Source organism: Bufo gargarizans, chromosome 2 (genome assembly GCF_014858855.1).
Source record: "Bufo gargarizans isolate SCDJY-AF-19 chromosome 2, ASM1485885v1, whole genome shotgun sequence".
NCBI classification, from domain to species: domain Eukaryota; kingdom Metazoa; phylum Chordata; class Amphibia; order Anura; family Bufonidae; genus Bufo; species Bufo gargarizans.
Genome location: NC_058081.1, coordinates 49,067,240 through 49,079,817, shown reverse-complemented (window position 1 = coordinate 49,079,817; position 12,578 = coordinate 49,067,240). Strand labels below are relative to the sequence as shown.

General features: G+C 47.5%; 1 protein-coding gene and 2 non-coding genes across 3 annotated transcripts; 2 read left to right on the top strand and 1 right to left on the bottom strand.

The window, feature by feature from the left end:
* Positions 1 to 208: 208 nt before the first annotated feature.
* Positions 209 to 290, bottom strand: TRNAS-GCU. Its single transcript has one exon. It is a non-coding gene; the product is annotated as a tRNA-Ser (tRNA).
* A 369-nt stretch (positions 291 to 659) lies between these two features.
* LOC122929830 lies at positions 660 to 794 on the top strand. The gene has a single exon (XR_006388048.1). It is a non-coding gene; the product is annotated as a U8 small nucleolar RNA (small nucleolar RNA).
* Positions 795 to 1,269: 475 nt separating this feature from the next.
* LOC122929336 (aurora kinase B-like) lies at positions 1,270 to 6,112 on the top strand. Its single transcript, XM_044282870.1, has 8 exons — positions 1,270 to 1,475; positions 1,570 to 1,639; positions 2,795 to 2,891; positions 4,348 to 4,545; positions 4,681 to 4,819; positions 4,960 to 5,108; positions 5,185 to 5,359; positions 5,451 to 6,112. The coding sequence occupies exons 1-8, from the start codon at positions 1,440 to 1,442 to the stop codon at positions 5,622 to 5,624; spliced, it is 1,038 nt and encodes a 345-aa protein (XP_044138805.1). The 5' UTR covers positions 1,270 to 1,439; the 3' UTR covers positions 5,625 to 6,112.
* The last annotated feature ends 6,466 nt before the right edge of the window (positions 6,113 to 12,578 follow it).

Here is a 12,578-nt window from a genome sequence, read left to right as displayed (position 1 = left end):
ATAGTACCAGCCAGAGTGCCCCCATAATGGTATCAGCCAGAGTGCCCCCATAATAGTACCAGCCAGAGTGCCCCCATAATAGTACCAGCCAGAAGAAAACACACAAATCCATAAAAAGCTCCTTTATTGCTCACTGCTGCTGGATACAGATTATAATCTCATGGCAAAATAAATCAGTGACAGACTTAACCAATCAGCTAAAAGATGTCGACGAGGATGGGATTCGAACCCACGCGTGCAGAGCACAATGGATTAGCAGTCCATCGCCTTAACCACTCGGCCACCTCGTCTCCTTATAAGGTATGCTCACCTAGGTGTCAGCATTTACAGGAAGCACTGCCCACTTCAAAGATGGCGACTGACTGAAGAGAGCATGCGTAATCATGGAGGGCGTGGTTACCTTACAACTGTTCAATCCCTTGTCACTGGTAGCGGCTATGCAAATGAGAAGAGCAATGCATGATGGGACAGAGACTGGGACGCAGACACATTATAGCTGAGTATTACGCCGTGTTATTAACCGAATCAGCGCCGGTGTATAGTGAAGGCGATCACACACATTAGCACCACGGGCACAGCTGTGTGGTGACCAGCAGTTCTCCCTGATGTAGCTGAGCTGAGGCCGCAGTGTGGTCTCCACTGGTGACTACCCCTCACTATCGTCAGTGAGGTCAATCCTTACCTGTTCCTCCTCCGGGAGAAACAGACATGATGAATGGAGGAGGCTGAGTGTGTGATTACACCGAACTCCGACACCGCCCTGACCGACAACTCGGGGCGCGTGACATTCTGAGCCCATACCTGCTGGCGATCAATATTTGTTAAAAAATAATAGAAAAATAAAGCTACAATTGTTCAAACTACTAAGTGGTAACATGGGACGTGTAGTTTATGGTGTTGTGGTAGAACGCGGTTGCGTCGTTACGTCAGATCTTTTTCAGAGTGGTCACGTGGTGCTAATCTTTTACCCACTCCTATGCCACGCCTCGCTCCCGGCTGTGTCGTTACGTCAGATCTATTACTGAGTGGTCACGTGGTGTTTATCCTTTCCCCCCACCCTTATATCGCGCCTCGCTCCAGTCCCGTCTCTTAAACCTCCATTTCATTCAGCAACAAAATGGCGGCCGGGTGCTACAACAACAGCGGCGTCACAACCCGCTCAGCCAATCACAGAACAGGACCCGTCATCCAATCCGAACTCGGCTAAACCACACTAGCCAATCGTGTTTCTCGACGTCACGGCTAATAAGGAGCTGAGCGCCGGAGAAGTCGGCTTTTAAACTGACGTCAACCAATCCCAGGCTGTCGCTTCCCGGCCAATCAGGGACGAGAGGGAGGGTCAGGTGACCATCTGGAGGCTGTGGCGGTTTAGATTTAAATTGGGATTCAGTGTGCGAGCGGTGACTGGAGGGAGCGGTAACGGCCGGGTCAGCAGCAGGATGTCTTACAAGGAGAACCTGAACCCTTACAACAAGGTGAGTGCCGGGGCGGGTGTCCCTGTGTGGCCGCCCCGCGTGGCCGCCCCGCGTCCGAGGCTTCCTGGTCACCTCCATGTCTTTTCCTCCGCAGTTCGCCACTCCGTCCAGTGCCCTGCGAGTGCTGCGGAAGGAGCCCCTCTCGGCCGCCACCACCACCTCCCGTGAGTACACACCCTGCTCCTCACAGCTGAGGGCCCGATGCAGTGTGTCAGTCTACACGAGACAACTGTGACAAAGCCTCAGCTCTTAGCAGTGTTGGCTCTCCACAGCTGAGGGGCCAGTGCAGTGTGTCAGTCTACACGAGACCCCTGTGACAAAGCCTCAGCTCTTAGCAGTGTTAGCTCTCCACTCCACAGCTGAGGGGCCGGTGCAGTGTGTCAGTCTACACGAGACCCCTGTGACAAAGCCTCAGCTCTTAGCAGTGTTAGCTCTCCACTCCACAGCTGAGGGGCCGGTGCAGTGTGTCAGTCTACACGAGACAACTGTGTCAAAGCCTCAGCTCTTAGCAGTATTGGCTCTCTGTGGAGTCCGGGCCAGGGGTCCTCTGGTTATATGGTCTCCAGATGGGTTACAAGGAGCTATTCACAGACCCTGCCCCAAGAGCTTACAGTCTACAAGGGAGGGGAGGACACAGATGGAGGGGGTTGGGGAAGTTTCAGTGCAGTGACTGGGTCTGAACCCGGATTACATCTGATCAAAAAGGGAGTGGGATGAAAGGCGTGAGGACAACTTGAGGTGGACATGTTGTTCTAGGAGTTTGGATGCAAATTGGATGATGGCTGGATAGAGGCCTCCAGGGAAGGCTTCTTGAGTATGGGTGGGATGGTTGCATGTTTAAAGGGGTTGTCCAGGCTCTTAATATTGATGACCTCTCCTCCGGATCGGCAGGGATCTGGCACCCCCACATTCATCTGTACGAGGAGATGGCATGTGTGCACTGGGCTTTTAAAAGAGGAAGGGAAGACACCAGTGGTTAGCGATGGGTTAGGGAAGTAGTAACTATAGGGATGAGGTGGGATTGGGTCATGGGTGGTGGTGTGACTAAGGAGGAAAGCTTTTCTTCTGTGACAGTGGTGAACTGGATTGTGGGAAGAGCACTGGGGGGTGTAAAGCTTTCACAGATTGTCGACTTATCTCAGCTGAAGACTGCCTCATTTCAGAGATGAGTGGTGTGGGAGGAACGGGTGCAGAGGGGAAACGAGTACCCCAGGCTTCCCTCATCACAGGGCCTCTCCTTGGTGGGGTTTCACCGTATTCTGGTTGAGGAGCGCAGAGTCAGGTGATGGTGAGAGTAATGGCTCTGGTCTCCTCCCCAGTGACAGCGGGCCGCATGCCAGTGACTGACCACCAGGCAGAGAAGGCCAGGAGACAGGAGCAGGACGTGGAGCCCAGTGTGGACCCCGGGACCGTCAGGTGAGGTCATCAGAAGGCTTGTTTTTTTTAAGGAAATATTAACTTGTCATGGCCTTTGTCAAAATCTGTGATGTGACTAAATCTTAAAGGGAACCTGTCACCTGGATTTTGTGTATAGAGCTGAGGTCATGGGCTGCTAGATGGCCGCTAGCACAGAAGCAATACCCAGTCCCCATAGCTCTGTGTGCTTTTATTATGTAAAAAAACACGATTTGATACATATGCAAATTAACCTGAGATGAGTCGGGGACAGGAGTTGTCCCAGGTAATTTGCATATGTATCAAATCTTTTTATTTTTTTACACAATAAAAGCACAGAGTTATGGGGGCTGGATATAGTGGATGTGCTAGCGGCCATCTAGCAACCCATGTCCTCAGCTCTATACACAAAATCCTGGTGACAGGTTCCCTTTAAAGGAGTTATCCATCCAGGGTTCCCTGGGACCCTCATATAGGTTATACTTGCCTCGGCACCCATGTCTCTTTTGATTCCTGCACGGATCAAAACTTGCGATAGCAGGCCGGGATGGGGACGAGCCTTCCCAGGGTCACCCGTGATTCTAGGGAGGATGGTCCCCGTCACAGTCTGCTATTGGCTGTCATCACCGGGGAGATGCGCCTGCCGTGTGGGGATCAGAAGCGATGCGGGATAAGTATAACCTATACAACAGTCCTGTGCATTGTGTGCGGGAGGGTGTTTGGAGCTTCAAGAGGTCCCCATTCTTGATTGGTGGTGGTCTCAACAGTAGGAACCCCACCATTCTTTTATCCTCCATCTTGTGGGTATGGGGATAAGTTCATATAACTCGAATACTCCTTTAAAAGGGGTATACCTATCTCAGGCAATGGGGGCATCACTAGTATATGCCCCCATACACTAGCTATATGCCCCCACTGTCTGAGATGGTAATTCCCCTTTAAGGCTGTGATGCAAAATGAAAATCCCCCTCAGATTAAACTCTGCCCCCCTATAATGGAGGTGTGGGCCCCCCACTGAATGCTGGGCTCCCTTGCTGTAAATGTCCAGTTTGACGTCACTGCAGCCAATCACTGGCCGCGGTGAAGACCGGATTGTCAGGGGAGAAGGGGCCGGTGAGTAATCTTCCCTAGTGTTGGGGGTTTGCCAGCCCCTTTTATTCCGGGGGGCATACTTTCATTTTGCACCATGGCCTTAAAGGCAGATACTGCATAACTATTAGAAAGGAGGGGGTCCTATTGCAGGGACCCCCACCAATCTAGAGAATACCCCATAGAGCTCCCAGTTCTAGAGTACAGTTCTCAGCACTCCCATAGAAATGAATGGAGCCGCTGCACATGTACCGGACCGCCAGCTTCTGGTCACTTCTGTGGGCTCTAGAGGGGTATGCATCCCTGCAGTAGGACCCCCACAATCTAATCTTATGGATGTGAAGTCATTCCCCAACAGGAACACTAAGGTTTATCCATGTTTTAACAGCCTTAAGAGGAACTTTACCATCAATGACTTTGACATTGGGCGCCCTCTGGGCAAAGGCAAGTTTGGCAATGTCTACCTGGCACGGGACAAGCAGACCAAATTCATCATGGCCCTCAAAGTCCTCTTCAAATCCCAGCTGGAGAAGGAAGCGGTGGAACATCAGCTGAGGAGAGAGATTGAGATCCAGTCTCACCTCCGGTACGTGACTTGGTCCACACTGGGGCTGCCCTTGTCACCCCACCGAATCCAGAATATAGGGGGAAGGGGCTCTAAATTCTACATTTGGGGTGCATGTTGTAGTTGGGTAATGTTCCTTGCCGATTCCTTCCACAGACATCCAAATATCCTGCGCATGTACAACTACTTCCATGATCGCAAGCGCATCTACCTGATGCTAGAATTTGCCCCCCGGGGGGAGCTGTACAGGGAGCTGCAGAAATATGGGCGCTTTGATGAACAGAGGAGTGCGACGGTGAGTATTGCCACCTAGTGGCCATCCAGCCTGTTCTTGGTGGACCAGAAGTCTGCAGGTTACAAATGTGTTGTGTAGTCCTCTAGGGGGGCACCTCTGAGATTTCTGGTGTAGTCATAGAGGGTCTTGGTTCTTTTCAGTTCATCGAGGAGCTAGCTGATGCCCTCAATTACTGCCATGAGAGGAAGGTTATTCACAGGGACATCAAGCCGGAGAACCTGCTCATGGGGTTTAAAGGAGAGCTGAAGATTGCAGACTTCGGCTGGTCCGTCCATGCCCCCTCACTCAGGTATGTTCAGCTGATGGCTACTGATGGTTGGTCAGGTCTTGCGTTCTGCTTCTGATACCATGTCTCTGGGTTGTAGGCGCAGAACAATGTGTGGAACCCTGGACTATCTACCACCAGAGATGATTGAAGGGAGGATACACGATGAGAAGGTGGATTTATGGTGCGCTGGTGTCCTCTGTTATGAGTTCCTTGTGGGCGTTCCCCCTTTTGAGAACCGCAGCCCCACAGAGACCCACCGCAGGATAGTGAAGGTATCTATATATACTACTGTCATGCATGTAAATGTAGTCTGCAACGCTAACAGTGGAGATCACAGCCTTTTTATTTTAACTGGTTTCTTAGGTTGACCTTCAGTTCCCATCGTTCCTGTCTGAAGGATCCAAAGACCTGATCAGCAAACTGTTGCGTTATGTCCCAGCGCAGCGCCTCTCGCTCAAAGGAGTCATGGAGCACCCTTGGGTGAAAGCCAACTCTCGTCGCATCTTACCTCCTGCATACAGCTCCAGCCTGAAGTAACCACCTCCAGCCTGCCCTCTGATGTAACGCACCCACACTACTGAAGGCAGAACATCCATGGAAATCTCTTCACGACCCTTCTGTAGTCTGTGTGAACTGTACATAACATTGGAGGGGTCTGTGCAGCTTGTTGAAGAGCATTTTCCCCCAAAATCAAATGCCTCGTCAAGTCAGATATTCCAACTGGCGGTTTTCTTCTCGGCTTCTAGAAGAGGTAACCTCTAAGTGTATGCTGTCTGGTGGTGGACTGATGCTTAGTGACTGGTGTGTGTGGCCCACCAGGTGCTGGTGAGCAGTTTCTGGCTGGGAGTTGTAGTACTGTCTCTGCAGGGTTGGATTCTGTATATGCTGTATTATACAAGTCATATGTCTGGGTGTCTCTACATCCAGCCTTCTCTGTGTGATGTTGGCAATTTTAGTCTGTTCTTGATCTGTTTTGCTGTCACTTATATTTGTTCTTGTAAATAAACTACTTATTTTTATTTTTTTCCTTTTGGAGCAGTTCTGGTTTTCTATGACTCAATTGGTTGCTGTCTCACAACTTTACATTAACAATATAGGTTAGATACACTGTAATATCTTATCAAGCACAACATGCCTTGTTCTCCAGTTATCAGCTCTCTACTCTCCTCTCCATTTCCTAAACCTGCTCTCTGTGCAGATTTCAATCAGTCTTGTGAGCCAGGTCTGTAGAGAGGAGATGCAGATAGACATGCTAAAGCATGTCTAACAGTAAGTGTTTATCAGCCCAAGTGCTTCATTCACATCTACACTGCTTGGTGCTTCACTAGAACCTCCTAATGGTGCTTGAGTGAGTTAGTCTTGGTTCACATGACTGATTAGAAGTAGAAATGTTGCAGGTTTGTTGCAGCACAACATTTCTAATTCTAAATATTTGTGTGCGAACCCAGCCTTGGGGAGCAGAATCTCTCGTCTATGGGTAGACACGACTGTCTCCACCCAACAGTTGAGCAAGACGGGAAGGTTTCCACTGTACATCATTCCTTACCCAACAGCAGAAGGTCCCCAGATTTGGGCTATGTGAACAGCTGCAGTTCTTTGTTCCGGTGTCCATAGGAAACAAAATCTCACCTGTGGTTCTCCCACGTTACAGGCTCCTGTGCGGTCTCTGGACGGATCCTCCTCTGCACATGCACCGAATGGTAAATGAACATGCTCAGTGCAGGACCCTTCCAGGGGCAGTAGAGAAAGCTGTAATCCTTAGGGCAGGAAATGCTCAACTAGCAACCTCCAAGCTAATTTTTCTATGTCAGGGGGTGTAGATGGGGCCAATATTGACATTAGATCCTTTAAGTCTCAATCAGGTTTCAGCTGTAGAAGGAATCTCTGGGGAATAAAACGCACGCTCCAGGGAATTAGTCTCCTGGGTTGGTTGGGATGTGGAAGATCTGGTATTAGATGAATTAGCTGAGCTGTGGGATTATGTGCCATACCTTCAGCACATGGGTTGTAATCCCAGCCTGGGCTCACATGGCCAGAAACAGCGGCAACACGGAATGTGGCTGCATCTTCTGTGTGATGCACAATTGATGTTTACATGCAGCACTTCCTGTTGGATTTGCTAATCATTCCCAGCATGCTTTGCTCTGTATTTTTGTATACAACTGCGGTAAGCAATTTTTAGTAGGGGTGCACCGAAATGAAAATTCTGGTCCGAAACCGAAAATTCAGGATGCCCTTGACCGAAAACCGAAACTGCCTTTTTGCCCAAATACTTTTAAAATACTTTTTTTAAGTAAAAAAAAAGGAAAGTGAATTAAAATATAAAGTTAAACAGATACATAGATATTATACACACAATGCCACCCAAAGTGGTTATTTAAAAAAGTCACTCCCCCCTCCCCCCCCTTGTCACTGGGTTCAGAGAATTCCTTCCAGATGCCTCTTTTCTCCCATTGCAAACAAGAATCCAGTTGTGCTTCATCTCCTCCAGGGATTGTTGGAAAAGGCAGCGTTTGAAGAAGTTCCATCTTCAGAGAAAGGTTCCTGGTAAACAGAAAATTCCAAATGTAGACTTTTCAGTCACGATGTTCTGGTGGGAAATGTTTTTCTGGCCACAATACATCTCATGGATATCTACCTGCACATCCCCATATTACCCAGCCTCACAGTACACGCAAACTCTTTGCTGGACCCCATAGCCTGCCGGATCTGTTAAACGCTAGTGTGAGGCTAGTCTAATTCACATGCCTACCCTTTGGCATTTCATCACCAAGATTAGTGATTCTAATAGGGTCCCTAAGGATGCAAGGTGTGACTGACATCCCGTACCTCGATGATTGGCAGGTGAAGGCATCCTCCAAACAGCTTCTGATGGGTCTGCACACAACCATGTAGATGTTACAAGGTAAGAGCTCCCTGATCAACTATAAGGAGTCACAGCTAGCCCTAACTCAGGAGCTGAAATATCTGGTTTCATCATAAACTCATCAACTAACGATAAAGTTGTCTTCAGAGAGGAGAGACGCGAACGTGAAGGGGGCGAGTCACCCTTTTTTCTCACCCCAAAGTGTCCTTTTGCTATGATATGAAAGTGTTGGATTATTACTAATTATTGAAAAGCAACTCATTCCATGGTGCTGTACACATAAAAAGGGATGTACATACAGTACAGACCAAAAGTTTGGACACACCTTCTCATTCAAAGAGTTTTCTTTATTTTTATGACTATGAAAATTGTAGATTCACACTGAAGACATCAAAACTATGAATTAACACATGTGGAATTATATACATAACAAAAAAGTGTGAAACAACTGAAAATATGTCATTCTAGGTTCTTCAAAGTAGCCACCTTTTGCTTTGATTACTGATTTGCACACTCTTGGCATTCTCTTGATGAGCTTCAAGAGGTAGTCACCTGAAATGGTCTTCACTTCACAGGTGTGCCCTGTCAGGTGTAATAAGTGGGATTTCTTGCCTTATAAATGGGGTTGGGACCATCAGTTGCGTTGTGGAGAAGTCAGGTGGATACACAGCTGATAGTCCTACTGAATAGACTTTTAGAATTTGTATTATGGCAAGAAAAAAGCAGCTAAGTAAAGAAAAACGAATGGCCATCATTACTTTAAGAAATGAAGGTCAGTCAGTCCGAAAAATTGGGAAAACTTTGAAAGTGTCCCCAAGTGCAGTCACAAAAACCATCAAGCGCTACAAAGAAACTGGCTCACATGCGGACCGCCCCATGAAAGGAAGACCAAGAGTCACCTTGCTGCGGAGGATAAGTTCATCCGAGTCACCAGCCTCAGAAATCGCGGGTTAACAGCAGCTCAGATTAGAGACCAGGTCAATGCCACACAGAGTTCTAGCAGCAGACACATCTCTAGAACAACTGTTAAGAGGAGACTGTGTGAATCAGGCCTTCATGGTAGAATATCTGCTAGGAAACCACTGCTAAGGACAGGCAACAAGCAGAAGAGACTTGTTTGGGCTAAAGAACACAAGGAATGGACATTAGACCAGTGAAAGTCTGTGCTTTGGTCTGATGAGTCCAAATTTGAGATCTTTGGTTACAACCACCGTGTCTTTGTGCGACGCAGAAAAGGTGAACGGATGGACTCTACATGCCTGGTTCCCACCGTGAAGCATGGAGTAGGAGGTGTGATGGTGTGGGGGTGCTTTGCTGGTGACACTGTTGGGGATTTATTCAAAATTGAAGGCATACTGAACTAGCATGGCTACCACAGCATCTTGCAGCGGCATGCTATTCCATCTGGTTTGCGTTTAGTTGGACCATCATTTATTTTTCAACAGGACAATGACCTCAAACACACCTCCAGGCTGTGTAAGGGCTATTTGACCATGAAGGAGAGTGATGGGGTGCTGCGCCAGATGACCTGGCCTCCACAGTCACCGGACCTGAACCCAATCGAGATGGTTTGGGGTGAGCTGGACCGCAGAGTGAAGGCAAAAGGGCCAACAAGTGCTAAGCATCTCTGGGAACTCCTTCAAGACTGTTGGAAGACCATTTCAGGTGATTAGCTCTTGAAGCTCATCAAGAGAATGCCAAGAGTGTGCAAAGCAGTAATCAAAGCAAAAGGTGTCTACTTTGAAGAACCTAGAATATGACATATTTTCAGTTGTTTCACACTTTTTTGTTATGTATATAATTCCACATGTGTTAATTCATAGAATTGATGCCTTCAGTGTGAATCTATAATTTTCATAGTCATGAAAATAAAAAAAACTCTTTGAATGAGAAGGTGTGTCCAAACTTTTGGTCTGTACTGTACATAACAAAAAACAAGTACAATAAGACAAGTGACAAACTGGTACAGAAGCAGAGAGGGCCCTGCCCATGGGAGCTTACAATCTACAAGGTATGGGAGAAGGATACAGTAGGTGAGGGTAAAGCTGGTCAAACAGTGGTATAGTGCCAGAAGGATCACTGTAGGTTGTAGGCTTGTCTGAAGAGGTGGGTTTTCAGGTTTCCATGGTAGGTGAGCGTCTTATATGTTGCATTAGAGAGCTTCAGAGTACGGGGGCTGCACAGGAGGCAAGAAGAGAAGGAGGTCTTGTGAGGATCGGAGATTGCACATGGGAAGGTACTGGCAGATCAGGTCAGAGATGTGTGGAGGGGACAGCTTGTGGACGGCCTTGTATGTCATAGTGTTTTGTACTGGATCTAGGCAATAAAGGGACTGGCAGAGCGAAGAGACCGGACAGTAATCGGAGAGAGGTGGAGTAGTTGGTTGTCCCTGGCCATATTATTGAAGGAAATCACAGAAATAAGGTAATAATGCACTTCATAAAGTAGATGCAAGCATTATATATGGACAAAGTCCTCACTCTGATATGATAGCATCTGAGACACTTAGCCAATATATTTTGATCAAAACACATCTGTGCCCGGCTGCTTGATACACATGGAGACGACTTGGAGCAGCACACCATATGTGCGGGGTCTGCGCTCCTGAACACAGAAGCCCAAAGGCTTAGGTAGGTTTAGCGTAGGACCCGTCTGACCTGAGACCACCTTGGCGCTTGGTAGGCAGGCTCAGATGTGTTTTGATCAAAATATATTGGCTAAGTGTCTCAGATTTTATCATATCAGAGTGAGGACTGTCCATATACAATGCTTGCATCTGCTTTTTGAAGTGCATTATTTCTGTGATTTCCTTCAATAATATGGCCAGGGACATCCGCACATTTATATATCATACCATGCAGGATGTTTTTATCTTTGTTTTTTATTTTTTGAGTAGTCGATTGGCAGAGTTGAGGATAGATTGCAGGGGTGCGAGTGGGAGGCGACAGAGGAAGATGTTACAGTAGTGCAGGAGTCTGGAGATGATGAGGGCATGTATAAGCATTTTTGCAGACGCCTGGTAGAGGAAGGTGCAGATCTGAGAGATATTTTTGAATTGAATGCGGCAGGTGATGGAAAGGCCTTGGATGTGCGGTTTGAAGGACAGAGCTGAATCAAAGGTTACCACAAGGCAGAGGACTTGGTGGACCAGGGGGAGTGTGGAGCCATTCACTGTGATAGTTAGGTCTGTTGGGGAGCTGAGTGAGATAGTGGAAAGATGATAAATTTTGTTTTATCTATGTTAAGTTCTAGAAAGCGAGAGGAGAAGACGTAGGCTATAGCAGATAAGCATTGCAGTATTCTGGATAGTAAGGAGGTGACATCCGGGCCAGAGAGTTAAATTTGCGTGTCAGCATAGAAATAATACTAAAAGCCATGGGACTATGAGCTGCCAGAGGCCAAAGATGTAGATTGAGAAGAGCAGGGGTCCTAGGACAGAGCCCAACTGAGAAAGGGACGAGACAAGGAGGTGGAGTGGGAGACATTAAATGTCTGGTCTGTGAGGTATGATGTGATCCTGGAGAGGTCCAAGTCCACGAAGCCAGGAGATGAGAGAGTTTAAAACAGAAAACTGGTTGGCGGTGTCAAAAGTAGAGGACCTGTGAAGGAGAAGTAATGTTTAGCTTTGACAGTTAGCAGGTCATGGGTGACTTTGGTAATGGCAGTTTCAGTCGAGTGTTGGGGTCGGAGACGGATTGTGGCCGTTGAAAGAGGGAGCAGGAAGAGAGGTGGGAGGAAAGTTTAAGGTGGACATGTTGTTCAAGTAGCTTGGAGGCATATGGGAATAGTGATATGTGGCGATAGCTAGACAAAGAAGATGGGTTGAGGAAATGCCTTTTGAGGGTGGGTGTGATGGCATGTTTAAAAAAGGAGGGGAAGATACCAGTTATTGATAAGTTAAAGAGATGAGATTAGGACAGCGATAAACACTGGTGAGGTTGTGGATGAGATGGGATCGGGTCTAGCGCACAGTTGGTGAGATGTGATCTGGAAAGTAGGGTGGAAAGTTTTCTCTCTATAATGGTAGAGAAGCAGGTTTTGGAGAAGAGGACCGAAAAGTTGCATAGAGGAGCTGTGGGGACTGTAGGCTGAAGCCTTCTCTGATGTTGACGATCTTTTGTTTGAAGTATGTGGCAGATTCCTCAGCTGAGATGAGAGGTGAGGAAGGGGGAACGGAGCGGTAAGTGTTTAGGGTTGTGAGACAGGGAAGATATAAGAGATGAGAAGTTGGCTTGTTTTGCAGCAGAAAGTGTGGATTTGAAATTGAGGAGGGATCGTTTGTATGTGATACAGTACTCCATAGGGCTCATTCAGATGTCCGTATGTATTTGTTTCCGCAAATTGCAGTTCCGCAAAACACGGATACCGGTCGTGTGCATTCCGTATTTTGCAGAACACCCACAGCCAGCCCTATGATAAAAAATGCTTATTCTTGTCCTCAATTGCGAACAAAAATAGGACATGCTCTATCTTTTTTAAATGAATGGATCCACATCCATTCCGCAAAATTGTGGAACAGATGCGGACATATGAATAATGTTGTGTGAATGAACCCTTAGAATCAGATTTCTTCATTTGCCGCTCTACACCCTGAAAGCTTCTCTCAGCTCTTCGGTCAGACTGGT